General features: G+C 46.5%; 1 protein-coding gene across 3 annotated transcripts; it reads left to right on the forward strand.

Annotated features, from left to right (window-relative positions):
- Positions 1-18,424: 18,424 nt before the first annotated feature.
- Positions 18,425-25,026, forward strand: UPK1A (uroplakin 1A). Of its 3 annotated transcripts, none has more exons than XM_066606407.1 (8): positions 18,425-18,529; positions 20,840-20,915; positions 21,521-21,721; positions 22,386-22,460; positions 22,538-22,642; positions 22,953-23,132; positions 24,121-24,204; positions 24,634-25,026. In XM_066606407.1, exons 2-8 carry the CDS (start codon positions 20,853-20,855, stop codon positions 24,676-24,678), a joined length of 753 nt encoding a protein of 250 aa, XP_066462504.1. In that variant the 5' UTR covers positions 18,425-18,529; positions 20,840-20,852; the 3' UTR covers positions 24,679-25,026. The 3 variants fall into 3 exon arrangements, with proteins under 3 accessions (XP_066462504.1, XP_066462506.1, XP_066462505.1); XM_066606409.1 differs by having other exon boundaries at positions 18,525-18,554; XM_066606408.1 differs by lacking the exon at positions 18,425-18,529 and adding an exon at positions 18,657-18,680.
- Positions 25,027-26,105: the final 1,079 nt, after the last annotated feature.

Raw genomic sequence — 26,105 nt, forward strand, 5'->3', positions numbered from 1 at the left:
AATAGTCGATAGGATTGCTGAGATACCAAAGTGGCACCCGCTGCGGTATTTCCATCAACTTCAGTACTGACTGTACATATGTGGCCAGCGCACCACTCAGAGTGACTTCACAGCAAGGCGAGAAGCGCCCCCTACAGTGACAGGAGAGTGAGACACGGGAGTCTGGAGGTGACAGCCCCAATGATCAGCAAGTTATCCCCTATCCTGTGGATGACCTGTGGATAAGGGGACAACTTGAAATTTTAATGCAACCCCCTTTAAGTAGTTAGAAGCTTGTGGCGGCTTTTTTGGACCCAGACAATGCGAATCAGGTAACACTGGCGCAGAAGACCACCAGCAGGTAGTATAACGCTCCCTTGGGTTTTGCCCTGGTACCAGAGGGTTGCTTTACACAGACTCTGTTACCATAAGGTAGAGCCTGCCCCACTGATTGCAGTGATGTCTGCTGTGTGGATCTGTGCAGGAGTTTGGGAGAGACAGAACTAGTCCTGCATATACTTGAGCTGTAGTTTAGCCACACCCACCCCGCCCTCCAATCCGGCAATGGGAATAATCCCCGAATCACTGACCCTTCTGGAGTAATGAGTGATATAACATGTAATATTGTAACACTCCAGGCCCCTCTCATACTTTTTTATCGAGTTCACCATCACCACATCCTGAGTTCCATAGTCTCACAGCTCTTACAGTAAAGAACCCCCTTAAAGAACTTATCCAGATCAACTTGTACCCACATCCTGTCCTCTCTTGTGTAAATTTTTTTACATAGTTTTGTATCACCTGCAAATATTGATATTTTACTGCACAATTCTTCTATTAGGTCATTAATAAATATATATTAAAAAGAGGGAACAATACTGCTCCCTGTGGTACCCCACTAGTAACGGTAACCCCCTTAATACTGCCCCCTGTGATACTTCACTAGTAACAGTAACTCCTCCAATACTGCCCCCTGTGGTACCCCACCAGTAATGGTGACACCTCCAATACTGCCCCCTGTGGTACTTCACTAATAACAGTGACTCCTCCAATACTGCCCCCTGTGGTACCCCACCAGTAATGGTGACACCTCCAATACTGCTCCCTGTGGTACCCCACTAGTAACGGTAACCCCCTTAATACTGCCCCCTGTGATACTTCACTAGTAACAGTAACTCCTCCAATACTGCCCCCTGTGGTACCCCACCAGTAATGGTGACACCTCCAATACTGCCCCCTGTGGTACTTCACTAATAACAGTGACTCCTCCAATACTGCCCCCTGTGGTACCCCACCAGTAATGGTGACACCTCCAATACTGCCCCCTGTGGTACCCCACTAGTACCCCCTCGAGTACTGCCCCCTGTGGCCCCCCACTCGTTACGGTGACCCAATCAGAGTATGTACCATTTATAAGCCACCCTATCCCTGACCAGTTATGGGTCCATAAACTCCTATAGATGCAATAGGGGAATGTGAAATTCTCCTTGCATTGTGTTTTTGGTTTCACCATGTTCAGGGTGTAGTATATATATATTTTAGGACATTTTTGACCCATAGACCTTGATGCGACCCTCCGGTCCCCGGACGCACATTCGCACCCACACCAAGCATTCTCATTTTATATACCGACCTTTTATGCGGCCCAGTATCAAACACTGTGGAGAAGCCCGGATACATAAGATCCAGTGACTCTCTCCGGTCCAGTCTAGAACTTACCTCCCCATAGGAGATGATCAGGTTGGTTTGACAGGAGCGATCTCTCATGCTGATATGGAGTTATCCAGCTATATGAATTCTTTATCATTATCTTAGCCACTGGGGGCGCTATTCCATTCTTACATGAGATTTACACCCAAGACCCAATGCCTTTATGTTTACCAACCTGTGTAAAAAGCCAGTTCAACTAGCGCCAATCTCAGTAAGCAGCACTCATGCAATGCCCGTGTGAGAGGGTCCTCAGATTCAGGGTGAGAAGACATTCCACAATCGTCTATCAAGAATGAAGTAAAAAGATCTTTAGAGAGTGTTAGTCCCGCTTCCTTCACGGAGGGAGAGTTTTAACATCGCCTCTTTGCTGTGATTACCGCTTCTCTCAGAATAAACACATTTCACGTAATTGCTTCATCTGGCAGCGGAACGCCGTTCACTAAAGAGGGAGAGGTGGCTGGCTGATAACTGTGAGCCGCGACTAATGGTCTATGTAATAGCGAGGGAGGAGAGAGCTGAGATTCTGGAGAACGAGCTGCAGCTCTCCGGCCGCTCCTGACACTTCAGGAGAAAATCCCGACAGCGCTAATTTTTCATTATTATTTCTTTTAAGCCCGTGCGAAAAATTCTTTCTGAGCGCAGAGAACTAAATGGGCTTAAAGAAAACTCTGGTCCCAAATGACGGAGTTGGCCGCACTGCCTCTCTGATGCACACTGTGCCCTGGTAGTCCATCAGTAGCGTAAGGCACCCTATTCCGCTTTGATTGGCCAGCATTGCTCATGGGTGCAGCCCTGGCCAATCAGAAAGCAGAATGCAGTGGCTAATTACTAGTTCATTGGGTCGTCTAATAAGCGGGGAAGCCATCTTGGTTTGTCTGGGATCGAAGGTCACTTTAACCCATATAATGTAGGAAATTACATCTGCCTAATCTTCTTGTAGCCCCGCCCCCGAGGTACACTTCCTACTCAATAAAAGCTCTTCAGCAGTTAGGGCAGTGTATTGTGTATTAGAGTCCCCATCTGCTGCAGACCTTCTTATTGAAAGGCCTAGGAGAGTCTTGCATAGTACAGACTCGCGTAGCGCCCAGCCGGCATGCACAGTTATTGAATGCCTAGATCTCTGTAAGGCACCTTTTACGCCTGCGCTTCTATTTCCATTGTTCGACTCCAATCTCGAAGTCGAACAACAAAAATACCACAACTGTGGGATCTGGCACATGCCAGACCGAAACGGTGCCAGATTGACCCCGTTAACCATAATAGGGCCCGTCCAGCTTTCAACATGCCAGCTGACATTTTCCTAGATGCAATAGCATGGCTCACTGCGCTAATCCATCCGTTTTTTAGCCGCAAACAATGTGCAGACATTAAAACTCATCCGAAAAAAACGCCAATTTGTGGTACAACAGTGCTGTGCCGCAACGTGCGTCTGTAACCAGAAATCTCTCTAATTCTTGGCGGGGGACGGACTTTATCATACAATATGGCCGCCCTGATAACATATTATTATTGGGAAGCATTTATGTTTTTTCGTGTTTGTATTTGCCCTGCGTTATGGCCGCCCCTGTCCCTGCCAGCATGTGGTAATGGGTGGGTCTTGTGGAGGAGGAGCTTAGCTCCATTCTGGGTGCTTTCCTCATTAGCATTTTCTGCTCATTGTGAGTGCAGTGTTGGGGAGAACCTGTTCTATCGTAAATTTTGTACATACCGTAAGCAAACACGTTGCGGCTTCACACGTGTGGACTTGTTCGCCGTTTGTATTAACTGTAAAGATTTCTATAAACTGTTCTTGGTGATTATTTATCTACAATGACTGTGAGTTGTGGCCCCGCCGGCTGCTAAGGGGTCAGCAACACGTTACTGTATATTATATGTAAATAACCTTGTGACACATTGTAACCAAGCCCCGCCCCCGAGGAACTATCATGATGTAACCTAACATTCTATTGATATCACTGAACAAGCTGATCAATTAAAAGGAGAACACTGACTGTTGTGCCTCAATTCACTTACCTCTCTGCAACTTCTTTTTTTTTTTAATTAACCCCTCCCCTACCAGTAAATCTTAAATTGCCCTCTTCTGTATGATCGTTTACAATTCAGTTCATCCACGTTGATATGATCTCTTTCTGGGTCACAACCAATATGATGGCCAATTCAGGCGCTGTGACAAACCTAGTTGGTCATAGGGCTATTTAGAAGGTGAGGATGAAGGGGACAATCCAAGCTGAATGATCAAGTGGTGTACTGGCAGCCATATTGGTTGTCACACAGCTTTCTTGATACTGTTTGATATGTAGACGCCATCTTGACCCTTGGTTTGACACAAAACCAGATCTGCTTAGGGCTATGTACTCCTGGTGATGACGATGGACGTGTCCGCCCCTCCCCCGTGTTACCTGCACTGTATATTGTATCTTACATGTATATAACAGCTGATTGTGGGGTCAGAGGGGTTTGTAGGGGATATTTATAATTGCGATGTCATGATAAAGGGGTCACTGTGGGAATGATTAACACGCGCTGTGGTAACACTCGTCCCTTGTTTAACTCAATAAAACTGTGTTATGAAAGGAAGAAAAGTCTCTTCTCATCTTTTTCGATATTCGCAAATCAAAAAATTGGTCACAAAAATTTAGGTCTTCTTTTTAGCGTTTTTTTTTTCCTGCTTCGTAGCAGATCGAACAGAAGTTGTTGCCCAACTTTTCCAGGATCCTGAATAGTGCAACTGGGTCACTGTTGTCAACATGGCCGCCGTTTCTGCTCCTGCAAGGGGTTATTACCTGAAATCTGCTAGAGGTCCATTCAGACGGCCGTGTATTAGGGTCGTGTGCTGTCTGTCTATTCCATGGAAGTATCCGGTCCCTTCACAGCCCGCCAGGCGAATGTTCTTCCACAGTGAACGGATGCAACTTGGACGCACACACGGATTAAAAGAGGTCCCTTTTCACAGACCAAAATCAGACACGCTTTTCTGAAGAAGGCCTCCTAGAGATACGCGAGTGCTGTAAGTGGGCAAGTAGACTTGTCATTGAGGATATCTCGCTACTGTGGGGGGGATATGTGCGCCACTTTAATTCTTATGGCTAATTCAGATGAGCGTGTCCGATTTTTGTCGTATCCTTATGTGCTCGCTGTGTCCATTCTTCGCTTCTGCAGGAGGCCCAATGTTTTCTAGCATTGCTTGATAATAATCCGGGAAAATGGGTGACTTGATGTCCGAGAAATCGGACCAGAACAGATTTTTTTAACATTTCTTAAACTGATTGTAAAAAAAAAAGAAAAGTCTACAACCCCGTTGACTAACAGGTCAGACTGCTGTCTGTACAGTCAGATGCAAATACGGACCTGAAGATCACTCGTGTGAATAGGCCCTTCTGATGGGGCTGGTAGTACTGCTCAGCCCCAGGGTGATACCTGCCGCCCCTCCCCGGCACCCAACTAGTTTCAGTCTTGTCCCAGGCGCTCCTGGAATGTCACCCGACGTCATTCTTCTTAAATGCAGATGCTTTCTATCCAAAAAGCGCATATTCCACACATATCAGCCGCATTCATGACCTGTGTAAGCGGGCCTAAGAAGGTGCCCTGATGCCCGCACACCCGGAATGCCACGTAGATCCCCTTTATGATGCAGTTACTGCTCCTGGGTTCACACAGGACCAAAATCCCGTGGAAATGCTGGGAATGACCGCACGGAAATACTGCGAGATTTCCGCAGGAGAAATGTAGCTTCACAACCTGCGGCCTTTCGCTGCGGATTTTGAAGTGGCTTCACCACCTGCACTCCGCTGCGGCCGTCTCTTCCCATAGAAAGGAGAGCGGTTGCCGCAGAAACGGGAAAAGAATTTAATTGCCGCGGTTTTGAATTCCGCCCAGCATGTTGATTTCAGCGCGGCTTGGCCGCAGCGTGTGGACGATGATTTTTCCAAATCTCATCCACTTTGCTGGCTATCCCGGGATAAAAAGACGTGGGCGGAATGTCCGTGCAAAAAGTCTTCACGGACATTCCGAGGCCATTACACCGCGTGTAAACCCAGCCTTAGAGTTGTCCTCACACAGGCGCGAATATCACAGAGTGAATGGAGGCGGGGATCATTCACAGTAAGGCCGGGCTCACATGACCATATGGGAATTACGCTCACATTAGCGTCTCAGAATTGCGTAATCTGCCAGCGCAAAATAGAACGTAGCATGCTCTATTTTGCTGCATATTTACACAAGATAAGCCCATTGTTTTGCACTCTCACATATTTAGCCGCAGCCCATACGCCATAACATGGTATATGGGCGGGCGGTATACGTATCATCTCTAAGTGACGGTGCAGGAGATATGAACAACAAAAAAACAGGCGTACTGCGTATGACCGCCTGTGTGAGGATGCAGTAATGCGCAGTACAATTTCACAGCCGTAGACAGGGTCACGGCCGGGTTCACAGCTAGAAAACTCTGCGGGAGTCCCACTGCATTTTACGCTTTTGGCTGTGTGAGTGCGACCTCAACAATGTTTGTCGCTCAGTCGCTGCTGCCAGTTACACTGGGCGATTATTGTTTGGATTCCCGTGATCAGCGAGAATATTAACGATGATCGTTCCGTGTAGAAGGGTCCGAACGCGGCGCATGAGCGGGCACACAATTCCTTCTTCACTTGACAATCGGGTTATGAGTGAGCACCGCTGCTGGTCATATGATGCCACTCCACATCACAGGATCGGCAGCGCTCAGTAGCAGCTCGCGCTGTGGGCGCAGGCACTGTAGGAGGGTTAGAGGAGCGCTGCTGAATTCAGCTGCAGATCCATGGCCGATTTTGAGTGGAAGATCCGCATTTCAAACTTCAGTTTACACATGTGGATTTGTCTTCTGGATTCCACATGCGCAGCATGCTCCATTTTGAAGTCAATGCGAGCCGTCCGATGTGCAGCCTGTCCGCAATTGACATTGCGGACAGGCCAAGGATTCTGCGGGATAGCATGAGTTTTAAAAAAAAGTGCTGACCATCACTTCCATACACATTCGCAGCACAGGTACGCAATTGGCCGATAAACGAGCGCACGTTCGTCAGCTGAGCTTTGATTTTCACCAGGCATATTAGTGCTTGTGTGAGCAGGAAGCTGCGCGGCCGGCCGACCGCGACAAACGGGCGTACTAATGAGGGTCCGCCCGTATAGCAGTGATTCTAGGCCCATGTAGACAAAAGCTAATGAGCAGTCGTCTACATGCTTGCCGATCGGTGTTGGTTTACATCAGGCCAAGTCCCTGCGCACCCTCCACACGGCACGGAATCACGCCGCGCAATGCACCCAATTCCGCACCAAAATCTGCAGGCGTAACTACGGAATTGTAGGTGAGTTTTAAGCCGTTTTCAATTGCGCATCAAAATTCGCAGGTCGCCTACAGATTTTGGTGCGGAATTCACTGTGTGGTGCGCAGTGTTGTGCGGCCTGTTCCCTTAAGGTCCTTTTACATGACCCAATTATTGGGGGCAAACGGGTGAATGAATGTTCAGAGGAACAGTTGGGCCCCCTACAATGTATGACGGGGTGTACCACAGTTGCATGTTGTCCCCTATCCACGGGATAACCTGCGGATAAAGGGTTTTGCCGGTAATGAAGGAAGCCGTTGTACGGGTTGTGTGATGTCACCCCTGTAGGAACGATGCAGCCCTGGTTGGCCTTGGTCAATGAGGCCTGGAGAATCCCCTAGGATCCTGTAGGCACAGCTGCTCTCCAGCGATTGCACTTTTAGCAACTGTCCATGTACCTTCGCTCCACTCTGGATCCGAGAGGTGGGGTCAGGGGGATATTCGTCAGGACACCCAACCACATTACTGTCATTCCACGCCCGAACACAAATAAGGCGAGCAACCGGTCGGAGGGGATTCCATCCACACAGTGACAATCCGTGTTAACCCCCGCTGTGCTGGGGAAGAACCTCGGGAACCAACGCTGTGGAGATGGAAGGCTCTGCGCTCCCATGTAGAAAAGTGTCAATAAATGCGCAAATACGCCCATGTGAATACGCCCCGAGAGCTGTCAGTCTAGGACAGGGATTTGCGCAAGACGATTAACACTGATACATTGCGATGAACTGAAGCTGACACGGGCGTATGCGTTTTTTGACTGTTTCTGCGTTTTTTTGCGCCAAAAAAACCCCAGGAGAAGGGCCCATTGATTTGTGGCGCAAATATGCAGGTTTCCTGTGCTGGTCCATTCACTAAAGTGGTAGAATATTCCAGGCTGGGCGGAGGCGCCTGCAGAACCCGTTCACACTATAGCTCTGCCACGGATAGGGTGGAGATTTTATGCCCAAATCCACAGTAAAATCGGTGCTGGTTTAGAATGCAGTTTAATGTTACGGAAATCCCTGTCGTAGTTCACATGGGGCGGATTTTTACGTGTACGGAATGTGATGTCCCCATCGCAGTGCGATCCTGCATGAAAATCCGTGGATCTGACACAGTCATCGTGTGATTGAGGCTTTTTCACGCGCAGCGGAATACTCTGTAGGATGCTGCTGAATAGTCAAAATCCGAAATTCGCCCACCCAAATGCGGATTGTGACCTGGAATAGCCAGACGCATTTTCCTATTTTCAATTCCGCATCAAAATGCCTGAAGTTCGGCTCCATTCGCATGAGCGTGAATCTCGTGTGAGTTTTGTACGTTGCGAGATGCACAAAGATCGCGCAAATATGAACCCCATTCTTTTGAATGGAGTCACATAAATGAGCGATGCTGCAAGCTAAAAAAATCACCGCATGTTCTTTATTTTCGCGGCCCTCGGAACGCATCGCCAATTGTTTGTAACAGGACAGTCAAACACATCGCATGCTGCGGGAAGTGCGCCATATGCAGGCCGTGCCATATGATGTTTTCCATTGAAAGCTATGGGAGACACTTGTTGATTTTCCGACGCGCGTGAAACAATCGCCGGAGTATCGGAATTTCAGAGAAGAGATGTAAGGCGTTTTTGTATGAAAAACTCCTCGCATCCGCGTGTAAAACGCACGTTGACAAGCGCGATATCTAGCGGGTATCTCAGCCTGATGATGCGTTCGTCTGTGTGAAGGTAGCCTTAGGCCCCTCCCACACTGCCACTTTTTACTGCGATTAGCGCAGCATTTTGAATACCGCGCTATTCACGGTACAACGCTTCCACTGATTCCAATGGCGACTCCTTGCAGACCTGTGCCTGAACGTGACGTTTTCGAGCGCTGTCTGCTCTACTTTCGTGCAATTTCATGTTTTTTTAACGCACCCCATCACCCATCGCAATACCCCTACGTTTGAAAACTGCGCTCAAAATCCTTGTAAAACACGGCATTTTACCGTCGCTGTGTTGGCGCGGCCTCAGCCTGCAGGTTTTGGCACGGATCTTTCCGTATGGCGGAATATTCTGCAGTAACCTGTGTAATAGCTCAGCAGCCTCTGGATATTTCCATTCACTGACAACAAGCAGGCCTTGATAGACATACTACGGACGCGCTGGCACGCGGTACGGTGGCGCGGGTGCCGTGGGCATCGTTCTCATCCACGTGATCGCACAGATGTTTATCACACAGATTTATGCAGAAACCTAAAGATTTGGACGGTAAATAAGCAGCCAAGATCCAAAAATTGTCACCAGAAGGGGAAACCGCCGACGCACGTTGACTAACACTAATTAATACAGATGAGTCAGAGCTCTGCGCGCCCGCCTCCGTGTCACAGCGGATACATCTAATACAGGGGGGCAGCGGGAAACTAGCTTGGCACCCATCTCTACTGAAAACTAACAGAATATAGTTGTTGCCCATAGCAACCAATCACAGCGCAGCTTTTATTTTACCTCAGCAGTATAGGAAATAGCAACCAATCACAGCGCAGCTTTTATTTTACCTCAGCAGTATAGGAAATAGCAACCAATCACAGCGCAGCTTTCATTTTACCTCAGCAGTATAAGTAATGAAAGCTGCGCTGTGATTGGTTGCTATTCCTTATTCTGCTGAAGTAAAATGAGAGCACAAGTATCTCACATAAGTGTCTCATGCACATATCTCACACAAGTATCTCACGCAAATATCTCACGCACGTATCTCATGCATGTATCTCACGCACGTATCTCACGCACGTATCTCATGCAAGTATCTCATGCACGTATCTCACACAAGTATCTCACGCACGTATATCACACACGTATCTCACACAAGAATCTCACGCACATATCTCATGCAAGTGTCTCACGCACGTATCTCACACAAGGATCTCACGCAAGTATCTCACGCACATATCTCATGCAAGTATCTCACACAAGTATCTCACACACATATCTCACGCAAGGATCTCACACAAGTATCTCGTGCAAGTATCTCACACACATATCTCACGCAAGTATCTCACACAAGTATCTCACGCAAGTATCTCACACAAGTATCTCACGCACATATCTCATGCAAGTATCTCACACAAGTTTCTCACGCACGTATATCACACACAAGAATCTCACGCACATATCTCATGCAAGTATCTCACGCACGTATCTCACGCACGTATCTCACACAAGGATCTCACGCAAGTATCTCACGCACATATCTCATGCAAGAATCTCACACAAGTATCTCACACACATATCTCACGCAAGTATCTCACACAAGTATCTCGTGCAAGTATCTCACACAAGTATCTCACACACATATCTCACGCAAGTATCTCACACAAGTATCTCACACAAGTATCTCACACAAGTATCTCACGCACATATCTCATGCAAGTATCTCACGCACGTATATCACACAAGTATCTCACGCATATATCTCACACAAGTATCTCACGCAAATATCTCACACAAGTATCTCACGCACGTATATAACACACGTATCTCACACAAGAATCTCACGCACATATCTCATGCAAGTATCTCACGCATATATCTCACACAAGTATCTAATGAAAGTATCTCACGCACGTATCTCACACAAGGATCTCACGCAAGTATCTCACGCACATATCTCATGCAAGTATCTCACGCACATATCTCATGCAAGTATCTCACACAAGTATCTTACACACATATCTCACGCAAGTATCTCACACAAGTATCTCACACACATATCTCACGCAAGTATCTCACACAAGTATCTCATGCAAGTATCTCACACAAGTATCTCACACAAGTATCTCACGCACATATCTCATGCAAGTATCTCACACAAGTATCTCACGCACGTATATCACACACAAGAATCTCACGCACATATCTCATGCAAGTATCTCACGCACGTATCTCACACAAGGATCTCACGCAAGTATCTCACGCACATATCTCACGCACATATCTCATGCAAGTATCTCACACAAGTATCTCACACACATATCTCACGCAAGTATCTCACACAAGTATCTCACACACATATCTCACGCAAGTATCTCACACAAGTATCTCACGCAAGTATCTCACACAAGTATCTCACGCACGTATCTCATGCAAGTATCTCACGCACGTATATCACACAAGTATCTCACGCATATATCTCACACAAGTATCTCACGCAAATATCTCACACAAGTATCTCACGCACGTATATAACACACGTATCTCACACAAGAATCTCACGCACATATCTCATGCAAGTATCTCACGCATATATCTCACACAAGTATCTAATGAAAGTATCTCACGCACGTATCTCACACAAGGATCTCACGCAAGTATCTCACGCACATATCTCATGCAAGTATCTCACGCACATATCCCATGCAAGTATCTCACACAAGTATCTTACACACATATCTCACGCAAGTATCTCACACAAGTATCTCACGCAAGTATCTCACACAAGTATCTCACGCACATATGTCATGCAAGTATCTCACACAAGTATCTCACGCACATATCTCATGCAAGTATCTCACGCACGTATCTCACACAAGTATCTCACGCAAATATCTCACACAAGTATCTCACGCACGTATATCACACACGTATCTCACACAAGAATCTCACGCACATATCTCATGCAAGTATCTCACACATATATCTCACGCAAGTATCTCACACAAGTATCTCACGCAAGTATCTCACGCAAGGATCTCACGCACATATCTCACGCACATATCTCATGCAAGTATCTCACACAAGTATCTCACACACATATCTCACGCAAGTATCTCACACAAGTATCTCGTGCAAGTATCTCACACACATATCTCACGCAAGTATCTCACACAAGTATCTCACGCACATATCTCATGCAAGTATCTCACACAAGTATCTCACGCACGTATATCACACACGTATCTCACACAAGAATCTCACGCACATATCTCATGCAAGTATCTCACGCACGTATCTCACACAAGGATCTCACGCAAGTATCTCACGCACATATCTCATGCAAGTATCTCACGCACATATCTCATGCAAGTATCTCACACAAGTATCTTACACACATATCTCACGCAAGTATCTCACACAAGTATCTCGTGCAAGTATCTCACACAAGTATCTCACACACATATCTCACGCAAGTATCTCACACAAGTATCTCACGCAAGTATCTCACACAAGTATCTCACGCACATATCTCACGCAAGTATCTCACACAAGTATCTCACGCAAGTATCTCACACAAGTATCTCACGCACATATCTCATGCAAGTATCTCACACAAGTATCTCACGCACGTATATCACACACAAGAATCTCACGCACATATCTCATGCAAGTATCTCATGCACGTATCTCACACAAGGATCTCACACAAGTATCTCACGCAAGTATCTCACGCACGTATCTCACGCACGTATCTCACGCACGTATCTCACGCACGTATCTCACGCACGTATCTCACACAAGTATCTCACACAAGTATCTCATGCACATATCTCATGCAAGTATCTCACACAAGTATCTCACGCACATATCTCATGCAAGTATCTCACGCACGTATCTCACGCAAGTATCTCATGCAAGTATCTCACGCATATATCTCACACAAGTATCTCACACAAGTATCTCACGCAAATATCTCACACAAGTATCTCACGCACGTATATCACACACGTATCTCAAACAAGAATCTCACGCACATATCTCATGCAAGTATCTCACGCAAGTATTTCACGCAAGTATCTCACACAAGTATCTCGTGCAAGTATCTCACACAAGTATCTCACACACATATCTCACGCAAGTATCTCACACAAGTATCTCATGCAAGTATCTCACACAAGTATCTCACACAAGTATCTCACGCACATATCTCATGCAAGTATCTCACGCACGTATCTCACGCAAGTATCTCATGCAAGTATCTCACGCATATATCTCACACAAGTATCTCACACAAGTATCTCACGCAAATATCTCACACAAGTATCTCACGCACGTATATCACACACGTATCTCAAACAAGAATCTCACGCACATATCTCATGCAAGTATCTCACGCAAGTATTTCACGCAAGTATCTCACACAAGTATCTCGTGCAAGTATCTCACACAAGTATCTCACACACATATCTCACGCAAGTATCTCACACAAGTATCTCACGCAAGTATCTCACGCAAGTATCTCACACAAGTATCTCACGCAAGTATCTCACACAAGTATCTCACGCACATATCTCATGCAAGTATCTCACACAAGTATCTCAAACAAGTATCTCACGTACACATCTCATGCAAGTATCTCACGCACGTATCTCACACAAGTATCTCACGCACATATGTCATGCAAGTATCTCACACAAGTTTCTCACGCACATATCTCATGCAAGTATCTCACGCACGTATCTCACACAAGTATCTCACGCATATATCTCACACAAGTATCTCACGCAAATATCTCACACAAGTATCTCACGCACGTATATCACACACGTATCTCACACAAGAATCTCACGCACATATCTCATGCAAGGGTTTCACAGTTGCAGGACGAACACCTCGATGAAAAAATGGATATGTCACAGTAGGGTTCAGTTAAGTCTCTAAAACATAGCTTTTATTGAAAAACTAAATAAAAAGGAGTTTGTAACACAAAGTCCTAAACTCTAGACACAAATACACAAATAAATAAAAAACTGCACCCCTATGTCAAATGAGGGGAAAGCAGTATATACGTTGCCTAGGAACCGATATTTTCTCCCAACGGAATTAAAGTTTCTATTTTTGTTCTCCGTGGTATATATCCTAGAGCTAGTTGGATAGGCTCATTTAAGAATGGTGTTCCAGCTTGTATAGACAGCTATAGATATTCAATAGATGGGGGACTTGTATCCGCTTTTTAGAGCACGTGCGTTATTCCTCCCAAATAGAGAAAGATACATAGACTGTCAAGCAATGCCGTAGGTGAGAGAATATTCACGCTACTTTGGCTAGTTTCAGAAAAATCCGATATAAAGCTGATATCAGAATGCTGTAGCTTGCCAACGTTTTTTGCGAGTTGTAGCCACCAAAACAAAAGTTATAATGCAGTACACCAAACTGCCAGCTCAATTATTATGTAGGTTAAAAAAAATCAGTGGTTCAACGCGTTTCCGCTACCTGTTACGTAGCCTCATCAGGAACCATAAGAGAGTTTTTACAAACAAATCAGCTTCCAGCTAAACGGTTAATCCCCAGATTGGGATATTATAACCTTTTAGGAGGAGGGAGGTAGATAATCCTATCACTAGGTAGATCAAGGTAAATGAACCCAGTTTCCCCCCAGGAAAAATAGCTTCCAGCTAAACGGTTAGTCCCCAGATTGAGAAATCATAACCTTTAGAGAGAAGGAGGTAGACAATTCTATCACTAGGTAGATCAAGATAAATACACCCAGTTTCCCCCCAAAGATAGCAGGAACAAAAACAAAAAAAGGCAGCAGCACCAGTCTCTGTGGTATCTCACGCATATATCTCACACAAGTATCTAATGAAAGTATCTCACGCACGTATCTCACACAAGGATCGCCCGCAAGTATCTCACGCACATATCTCATGCAAGTATCTCACACAAGTATTTCACACACATATCTCACGCAAGTATCTCACACAAGTATCTCACGCAAGTATCTCACACAAGTATCTCACGCAAGTATCTCACACAAGTATCTCACGCAAGTATCTCACGCACATATCTCATGCAAGTATCTCACACAAGTATCTCACACAAGTATCTCACGCATATATCTCACACAAGTATCTCACGCAAATATCTCACACACGTATCTCACACAAGAATCTCACGCACATATCTCATGCAAGTATCTCACAGATATATCTCACACAAGTATCTCACGCAAGTATCTCACGCACGTATCTCACGCACGTATCTCACGCACGTATCTCACGCACGTATCTCACACACGTATCTCACACACGTATCTCACACAAGTATCTCACGCACGTATCTCATGCAAGTATCTCACACAGGTATCTCACGCACATATCTCATGCAAGTATCTCACGCACGTATCTCACACAAGTATCTCATGCAAGTATCTCACGCATATATCTCACACAAGTATCTCACGCACGTATATCACACACGTATCTCAAACAAGAATCTCACGCACATATCTTATGCAAGTATCTCACACATATATCTCACACATATATCTTACGCAAGTATCTCACGCACGTATCTCACGCACGTATCTCACGCACGTATCTCACGCAAGTATCTCACGCACGTATCTCACACAAGTATCTCACACAAGTATCTCATGCACATATCTCATGCAAGTATCTCACGCACGTATCTCACACAAGCATCTCACGCATATATCTCACACAAGTATCTCACGCACGTATATCACACACGTATCTCACACAAGAATCTCACGCACATATCTCATGCAAGTATCTCACACATATATCTCACACAAGTATTTCACGCACGTATCTCACGCAAGTATCTCACACAAGTATCTCACGCAAGTATCTCACGCAAGTATCTCACGCAAGTATCTCACGCAAGTATCTCACGCACGTATCTCACGCACGTATCTCACGCAAGTATCTCACACAAGTATCTCACACAAGTATCTCACACAAGTATCTCATGCACATATCTCACGCAAGTATCTCACGCACGTATCTCACGCACGTATCTCACGCACGTATCTCACACATATATCTCACACAAGTATCTCACGCACGTATCTCACACAAGTATTTCACGCAAGTATCTCACACAAGTATTTCACGCAAGTATCTCACGCAAGTATCTCACGCACGTATCTCACGCACGTATCTCACACAAGTATCTCACGCACGTATGTCACGCACGTGTAAGTGCCTCATGCACATATCTCACGCACGTATCTCACGCATGCTGTCATGGTTTCTTTTGTTTTTACATTTCCCGCTCTGTCACTTAGCGACGTTGCGTATTAACGCCGTATGTGATGTAATTGCGTATGTACAGCGTTTATTACCTACCCATATAAAACAACAGGGCTCCGTCACGTGTAACAGGCGGTAAAATAGAACATGCTGCGCCCTTTTTTTGTATATACACAAGTGTGAATGCATCACTGCACCCAATGTCCGTTCATGTGATCATGTGATCCGTTCACCGCCTGTTATCTGCGCGTTTATTGCGTGTGTTTAAAAACGATTACATTTCGCTTGTATGAGCCCGGCCTTACTGAGATAGTAGTTGTGTACTTGAATAGGAGGCATGGATGCGCTACACGACGGTACGGCACACGGGCCCCTGGGGGCCCCGGAACATTGAGGACAATTTTATGCTGCGAGAGAGAGCAAAACCCAATTGTAAAGTTGAAGAGTGGCGCGTGAGAAGCAGAAATCCGCTTTCCGTGTCTCTCAAAGGGCTCATTCACACGACCGTATGCCGAAGGCTCAATGTCCATGGGCGGACTTTAATTATAAAATCCGCACGTGTCTCCTGCGCGGGAAATCCGCAGCTCCAGCCGCCATAGGAATGCATTAGCATCCGCACGGCAAGTAAAAGCATACGGATGTAATTTTTTCCCGGTGGGCGCATCGCACGCGCAGGAAGAAATCGCAGCATGCTCCATTTTCCTGCGGATCGGAGAAAGCCGTCCCCGCCGCAGCACACCCGCAGCGGTCACTGTGTCTGTGCCGCGGGTCTGTGGGAAAGCAGGCGATCCAAAAACAAAAAAGAAAGCACTGCGCTTGCATCGGCCCTCGCTCCCAGACACATCCGCCGTGCTGAAGAAAGAGGATCCGTCCGGCTCAGAGGAGACCCGCAGTGGAGACGGAGAGGAAGAAACTGTCTCTTCCTCTCCGTGTCCGCGGTCACGCACGGATACTACTGCGGGGTTCAGCAAATGGACATGAAGCCTAAGGCCTCCCTCACACAGGCGTTCGGAAAAGCACCACATTTTCGCTCGCGGGGCTTTGCCACGATTTCCTTTTCCTCCTCATTATTGATGAAGTGCGCTAAACGCCAAAAAATAGAGCAGACTCCGCTCGGAGATCGGGGCGCGGGAAAGTGCTGCAATCGAGTGCCTGTCCGAGAGGCTCCATCGAAAACAATAGGAACGTTTTACTGCAATTACGCTGCAGTCATCGCGGGAAAAAGCGCCCGTGTGAAGGCGGCCTCTGGGGGCTTCACACTTGTGATAAAAATGCGCGATTTTTGAGCGATGCGAGAGTGAGTGAAAAGGCAGAATTATGAAACAAATGATTTTCAATGGTTTTCTTACGTTTTGCGCTGCGATACGCAAATGTGTGCGTAAGCCCGTGTGCCACCAGCCTTACGTAGTATTTAGCGAGTCCCGCCTGAGATGCATCCGTGTTTTGTGCGATGTGCCAGAGACTCGCACATTCTTCAGAAGAGCGCCCATGTGATGAGATCCATTGCAAACAGCGGGATCCATTCTTGTGCGAGTTTTATGCGTTTCGCAACGAACGAAACTCGCACGAGAATATCGGCCGGGTAAACACGGCCTTAGAGAGAAGTGGAAGACGGATGTCTGCTTCTCACACGCAATTGGTTTTTACTCTCTCTCTCTTACTGGGGCCACAACACAATATTGACATCCATGTTCCGGGGCCCCCAGGGGTCCGTGCGCCGTACCATTGTGTAGCGCATCCATGTTTTCCTGTTCCAGTATGCTACTGTTATCTATTGATACGGCGCTGGATCCGGCTGTTTGACTTCCTCTGCGTACGCAAAGCGCCAAGAAGCTGCCAACGATGTGGTTGGTACCAGAACGACCCCATTAGGAGCCGGTGATCACGATAATCTCTGCCCGCCGTACCCAGTAGAGCCCATACACAATCACACCCATCAAAAGGGAGTCACAGTTCTTGTATAACCCGTAGGGCAGCATTGACTTACAAATGGCGGTGACCCAAGGAGGCCATCGTGAACCTGACCGCCGAATACAGCGGCGCAATCCAAATCACATGCAAATCAGGATAGTGGACAATGGCACAGCCTGGACCCAGGTCACCCACCCCGGGGCCGCGAAACTGGGCATCACTGACACAATGGATGGGGGGTTCTGAGCGGTCAGTCCGCCCCAAGTTCCCACGGGAGTGAAGACTTTTGCAAACTCCTTCCCTGCTGGACCAGTTCTGTTCTTATCTCATCTTAAAGAAACTTGATTTTAAAGCAACTGCCAAAGAATCTTCTGTTCCCCACAAACCAGTTTGTCTTCACGTCATCCGAGTAAACATCACATTGACCCCAACAATAGAGGAAAACAAGGAGGGCAACTAGTGCAAAGGTGGGGGCGGGGCCAACAGGTGCAGTGGGAGGGGTAGAAACTTTGTCTCCTCCCACCAGTGTCTTCTGCACCCCATAAGATACAAGACAGAAGATAACCCCTCCTCAGATGTAAGGACTGCTGCTTGTGCTGCACACACCTGGCGTTGGGTTGCAGGTAAGTGGACACAGATCACATGCAGGTCTGATGGTTCAGGGGGCTAATACTTTTGCACTTTTTTTTTTTTCTGAAACTTTGTAGCTGTTGTCTGCAAAGTCTGATCCGGTGGATAAGAGAAACGGCTGCAGGTGGAGAACTGCTGATCACGGTCGGTGCTGGGGACAGATCTGTGGGTCTGGGTGCTGGCTGCAATCAGCGGTTCTCTGCCTGTGTTTTAGGTGGAGGGGAGATGCGGTGACGCAGAGTAGCAGTCTGTCTGCAAAGGGCGGCGTTTGCTGTGGCGATCCTGCAGCGCAAAACTCGCTTAACTTTTTTTTAAATGCGGAATTCCCTCCCTTGTTTAAAGCGATGGAATCTGCCCCAAAAATCCAGGGCTGTAGTTGACCTGCTGCGGATTTAAATTCCACATCATGACTCAGTTTCCGCAGCGGAAATTGCATCCACCTTGCTGTTGCTGTAAATGCTGTGGATGTTCCATGCTGAAAATCTGTAGCAAGTCCGCCCCGTTGCATGACAGCAAGCAGAGATCTTGGAAGATTAAAAAAACGCAATGAATTGACTTTGGATGTAAACCAAGACGTCTGGAACTGCTCCTCTTCCAATCTATCTGCTGCAGCCAGAGTATTCCTCTGTGCCTCCCGTGAATTATGCGTTCTGCCGTCCCGTGTGATCGCAGAACAGTCGAGGGATGCAAAGCGATTGTAAGAGAGCAGCTCCCAGATTATTGGATGGTGTTCGTTCGTTACCCGCTCTGAATGAACTGAAATCAGTGGGTTCTGTTCTCTGTGATGTGCGCGCAAATACGCCCGTGTGAAGGGGGCCGAGTCATGTCGCTTTGTATAATTGATCTGTACTAGCAGGATCCGGCCATCAGGGAATGCTGGGATTTGTAGTTTACATGAGGGTCTGTAGTAGATATGACTTGCAGTCCCATGTAACACCACACATAAGTGATATATACTGCATTAGTTGTAATTGGAGACATCACTGTTACATAGGACTGCAGGTAACAGAGTACAGATAATGTAGTAGATGTGACCTGCAGTCCTATGTAGCACCACAGATAGCAGTGATAATGTAGTAGATGTGACCTGCAGTCCTATGTAGCACCCCAGATAGCAGTGATAATGTAGATGTGACCTGCAGTCCTATGTAACACATATTAGTGATATTATCATCTATAACCAGAGACCGACTCAACTCCACTACATCCGTACCTGCATGGAAACTTGGGTGTGTCCTGCAGGATGGTCTCTATGTTGATGAGCGAGGGCCACACCTGGGTGCAGTTTGCAGCTCGTGCGCCTCCAGCTTGGCACTGAGTAGCTGGGATTTCCATCTTGTATGTTCACATGGGGGGGGGATCTGTACAAACCCAGCCCAGCGCTGGTGAATGGGGGATCTGTACAAACCCAGCGCTGGTGAATGGGGGATCTGAGCCCCTGTGAACACGGTATGCAAAACCCAGTGAAATGTAGATAAAGTCTTCCACATCTAATTGTAACCTTATGGGATGTATTACCCCAACATTGCTGTGAAAATGTGCAAATATGTAACTTACTGTATTGTGTAAGGAGGAGCTGAACACAGCAGCGGTATGTTACAATGTATCAGTGGGAAGTCCAATGTACCTCGGCTCTGAGATGTAAGCAAGACTGTTTCCACTCACTGACTGCAAGCAGAGGTCTTGAAGTGGTGAATGAGACTGAGCTTGCCAAACTAATCAGGGCCACAGTGCTAGTTTTTATGTACTGTACCTTCTGAGAACAGCTGATCGGTGGGGGTGTTGGCCCCCCACTGGTCTTGTATTGATCACCTATCCATTTACAAGTATGATCCGTAGGGAGGCACTGACAAATGCTTGTGCCCCACAGAAGCCGTGCGTAACTGTATTTGAAAACAGTTCGGCTGCTTTCACTGTGGAAGCGGACAGCTCCGTACACTGTACAGTGGCCAGGTTTGGTATTGCAGGTGAGGCTACAAAAAAAAAAGGCCTTATGTTACAAAAAAAGGCGCAGCAAAAATAGACAGTCCAAGGGAAAAAAAGGGCCACGTGCATGAGATTGCCAGCATCTGGTCCTTTTAAGATATTTTAGGGGTGAAGGTGGATAGCTCTTCCAGAAATTGGTAATTTGGCCAATTTGCTATACAAGTAGGATTGACCTAGTAACACATGTATGTGGGTCACATGTCCGGAGAACTCCTGCAGGGTCAATACTGAATGGGGGGGTTTATAGGTCCCCCTAACCAGACCTGCTGATCATGAACTGTACGGCAAACTCCTCTAACGTGTTGTATCTATTACAGGTGACATCTCAAGATGGCAGAGAAGAGTAACCCCGCCCTCGTGGCAACCATAGTGTTTGGAAATATCGTGATTCTGGTGAGTAGAGGCCTAGAGGAGAGGGAGATGGGCAAGAACTGTATGGACTCCTGCAGAGAGTCATCCGCAATACAGCGACCATTCATCATGAGATTGTGGGTGGTGGTCATCTAGATGCTGTAAGGTTAGACCTTCATGTACCTGAGGACTACATCTCACCCACCCCTCACCAGTCAGCAGCCCCAGGAGGACTAGTGGAATGTTGCTCCACAGGTCAGTCCGAGCTCATGGATGGCAGCGGCCGGACAGGGATGGTTTTAATGAAGGGGATGTTCATTTGAAAATGACATAAAAATACTGATATTTGCAAGAAGTCAAACATTTTTTTACACTTTTTGTTTTTTGTGATGTCCTGATCTATACATTAGAAAAATCCTGAAATCCTGCAGTTCTCACACTGACCACGAAGCCTAATAATAGTCTGGCACTGCCTGTTCTGTAGAGAAGGCTTTGTAGCAGTCATTGCACTAACATCACAGGCAGGATTACACCGATGGCCAAAACCTCGTATGTATAGGTGATACTTGCCCTTTAAGAAGTACTAGAATACTGCCCCCTATGTACAAGAATATAGCGTTTATCTCAACCTTCTATTCTATACACAGCTCTGCGGCTTGGCCTTGTTTGCTGAGACCATCTGGGCCACCACTGATCCCTACTACGTTTACCCGGTGTTGGGGGCAACCGGAAAAGATGACGTCTTCGCCGGAGGCTGGATCGGAATATTCTGTGGATTTAGCTTCTTCCTCCTAGGAGTGTATGGAATTGTGGCTGCGATAAAGAACAGTCGGACCATGCTGATGGTGGTAAGCTGGTGGACCACAGAGGTGGTGGGGTTGTGAATTGTAGGCCAGACACTGGAGGGCGGGTAGGTAGGTGGGTGGTGGCGGCGGTTTATGTATCCTTTTCTGATGGTGAAAACTTCATTATACGGCACCATCCCAGACAGCGGAGCGCGGAGTTCTTCCAGCGCTGCTACATCGGTTCGCAGTTGATTGAATTCATTGTCTTGCTACAAAGCATCATGTTCCCAAATATTAATATCCTTAATAGGACTAGAAATACAGGGCGAGGCAAAAGTCTGGAAACGCCTGTTTAACTAGTCTAATAATCGGAAGACCGCACTTCTTGGTGGAAGATTTTTTTTTTTTAAATCAAAGTATGCTGAATTCACTATGGGAACGGGTTCATGTGGTGTATCAATCTTGGCTAGAATTTACTCAGACTGGAAGTGTCTGTTTTTTCCTATTGTTTGCCTCCCCCTGTATACAGAAGGGCATTCAGATGATCCTCCACACTGACTTGGATACGGAAAGTTATGTGCATGTGTGGAGGGTCCATGCAGAAGTCGGGGGGGGGGGGGGGGGGGCACATAGTCTTCAGACCCTCCAAGTAGTGCAGCTTTGGTCACTGACCAATCAGGTCTCCGTATGATGCTGTGTTGATCGTCTTTGTCCTTCTGCCCCGCAGTACCTGGTGCTGATGATGATCGTGTACATCTTTGAATGCGCTTCTTGTATCACGTCTTTCACACATCGGGATTACGTAAGTGTTGTGGTTATCTGTAGCGACGTAAGACGTCTGTCAGCGATTTCGCATGACTTACTCCTCTTCCTCTGTAGATGGTAAACTCCAATGTCGTCAAGACACAAATGTTGAGCCGTTTTGCAGAAAACTCCTCCATAGGCGCCGAGATCACCAACTTCTGGAAACGGATTATGTTGGAAGTAAGTACAGATTTATCACATGTTGGAAATAAAGGGGGTCCGCCAGACCCCATGGACTAGCCTGCCGCCATTCCCCACCCCACCCCCCTGGCATTATACTGGACAGTATAGCATGGCGGGCCTATGTACCGGATCCAGTGTGGATGTGAAGCTTACAGGGCACCCAATGTAAACTATGGGAGACCAACCAAGACGGGCGGTAGAGGGTGCAGGCGCCAATATCCCATCATGCTGGGGGGGGTCTTATATTGTTATGACCCAGATGAGTTATGAGCCAATTTTATTTATTTTTCCCTACTTTGTTTTGTAGAAGCAATGTTGCGGCGTGGACGGACCCACCGACTGGATTGATTACGCTTCCACCTTCCGCACTGTGTATTCAGAGTCTGAGGCCCCATGGCCGTTCTGGTGCTGTGCGAAGGATGACAACTTCCAGATCCTTAATAAGCAGGCCTGCCGTGTTGGGCTGCCACCCTATGTCTATAATACGGTGAGAGATAAGGCTGAGATGGGAATACAGTTTTACTGGTGGTCGGGGTTATGAAACTAGCCGTACCATGGGGTTTCTGTAACTCTCGAGCTGCTATGATCTTGCTCACTGTGCATGCAGTTTCTGTACATCGCATTCACGTCTACAGGAATGATGGAAACTGTGTAGAACCCCCCCCCCCCCCCACTTCCAAAAAAAAATAAATCTGTTTCCATAATTCTAGCCACCCTTGGCTGCGATGGATTATGGCGATAGACCAGCAATGATCAGACACTTATGGCGTATCTTGTTTTATAGGCCATAAGTGTTCTAGACTAAGAACTCTCATGGACTGTAACAGTCTAAATGCCTTCTTAAAAGGATTAGCCACAATTTGGGAAAAACATGGCTTTTTCCTTTTTTTTTTTTTTTTCCCCCAAATCCGTACCACACCTATCCATGTGGTACTGCAGCTAGCCATTCACTTCAATGGAGCTGAGCTGCAGTACCAGATCCAACCTGTGGACAAGCATGGAGCTGTTTCTGAAAGGCAGCAGCCATGTTTTTCTAATCCTCACCGACCTCCCTCTGCCCCCCCCCCCCCCCCTCTTCTTAAATGCATTTTTTTGGTTGGTATGTAAGCGGGACCAACAGATGCTAGAGTGCCCTAAATTGTAAAGGGCGTCATGGCGATCTGGGTAGACGGTGTGCACTGTGAATGTCAATCAAAGACCCACATAAATAATCATTCTTGTATGGAATAGCAGCTTTTACATGTGGGTTTTAAGTGTTTAGTAGTATAATAAAGATAAATGCATTGTGGGAATATATTCCCCACACCCCACTAGTGTGTGAGATGTGCTGCAGATGGATTCCAAATAGTGCAGGATTGTGAATGCAGCTCTAGATGTGACTGGAGACATCATGTAACTCTCCCAACAGTTGTCGGTATACCTATGCACAACAGGGAGTGGAGTTTTATGTAATGACTGTGCATTTAATATTTCAGGGGTGCTTTGAGCACATTGGACATGCGATAGACAGCTACACTTGGGGAATCTCTTGGTTTGGCTTCGCTATTCTTATGTGGACGGTAAGTTGGGTTGTGGATCAGTTTTGCATTATTATTATTAGGGTTTTGTTTTTTCCCCTTCAATTTTCATAGTGGCCACTAGATGTCAGCATGACAAGTACACACTGCTGGCTGACAACACAAACCTTTCAAACTTGCTTTGCAGCCTGCTGTGAACCTGTCTTATCACCGTAGCTTACATATTAGTGATATACTGCCCTCCCCCCTATATTACATGGCCCTGTATATACTGTTGGTGTAACTGCCTCTCACGCTGTAGTTAAACTCCGGCATTTTGTCCCTGTATCAACATACTTGCTCTTTAATGGTAATATCAGAGGATTTGGGCCTAGAAATGTAAATCCCCCATTAATCTCCTCTCCGCGGAGCGGCCTAAGTCGTGTCGGTTTCGGCTCCATCTGCCGCCCTGTAACCGCCGTCTCTCCACAGATGCTGTTCATGTTTGTGACCATGTATCACTACTTCACCATGTGAGTCGCTGGATCCAGATGCGGCGGTCAGATCCCGGGCGGATTACCACCAGGATTTGGGTTATGAAGTCTCGCTCGCACACGGGATTCGCAGCTCCTCGCCGATTTCTTCCATCCTCCTACAGTTTGCTCATTGGGTGACTTCAGGTTGATGTGTGGTCGCCCATCCGATATGGACAGATGATCACGGACGCCATTTTACTACAAGAGCGCTTTTTTTTGCATGTAAATTGATGCCATACTGCCCCACATACGTGCGATCGTCTGAGAATGAATCGTTTAATGAAGATGGACACTTCCTGTACGCTTTTTGTTATGTATTATGTTTTATGAGTAAAGCTGAGTGTTTGTACTTCAGTGTCGGGTGACTTTTTACATTTTTAAAAAAAATTTTTTTTTTTTTTTTTTTTTTTTTTCTGACATTGTCAAGTCCCTGGAAAAATAAAAATCAGTAAGTTTGGTCCACCGGGTGGTAAGTCTCCCTCTCGCTTGCAAATTTCCTGCAGCAGCTGGAGGTTTGTGCTCTGTACTACTATAGAGACTCCTCCGCTGCAGTACAGAGTGGTCTATGTAGTGCACAGCGCCCTCTGCCTGCTGCAGGCTTGTATGTGACTGGAGAACTTTTTTTTTTTTTTTTAATAACCGTATCCAGAGGTGTATTTCTTGTACTTTTGCAGCACCCTGTTCATTCGCTATCACCCCTGGAAGTTGGTACTGTATGCACTACAGAAGAAAAGTCAGACTCTAAAGCCCCATAAGATGATTGCTCAAAATTTGTTCAAAAGATAGCTTGAATGACGGTTTGAGTGATCGTTTTGCATAAGGCACTAATGCCCATTACTGTAGTGGCTTATTGGCTTCATTTGCATGTAATGAAGAGAACAGCAGGTGGTCTGTTATCTGCATCCAGCTCCATTGTTTTCCTGACAGTAGCTGAAAACAATGTTATCAGTGCCCCCCCCCCCCCCCCCCGTGGAGAATCACAGTGTGCGGTCCCTGCTATCAGCTGCCAGGCCGAACAATGGCTTTTATGCTGAACTAAAAATCATTGTTCGGCCAAAAGCTAACAATGGTAGCATTTACACGCGACAATTATCGCTCAAAAGCCATTGTTTTAATGAATTTTGAGTGATAATCGTTGTGTGTAAATGGGTCTTAAGACCAAGTGTGAAGGCTGCCTTCACATACGGCTGGAAAACCGCAGTGGCCAGGTCTGTGGTGTTTGAATTTGAAGGATAATTGTTTCGTGTAAACGGCGATGAACGATTTGCTCCCTCATCGTTTATTTTATGTAAGCATAAAGATCACTGTTGGCTTGTTCACTAATTGGTTTAAATACCATCATTCAGTCGTTCTCATTCACTGGTGCAGTGAATGAACGATTTGTGAGTGAACTATATCTTCCTATATAAACAAGCTGCATGGGCAAAT

This window comes from Eleutherodactylus coqui, chromosome 6 (genome assembly GCF_035609145.1).
Source record: "Eleutherodactylus coqui strain aEleCoq1 chromosome 6, aEleCoq1.hap1, whole genome shotgun sequence".
Lineage (NCBI taxonomy): Eukaryota > Metazoa > Chordata > Amphibia > Anura > Eleutherodactylidae > Eleutherodactylus > Eleutherodactylus coqui.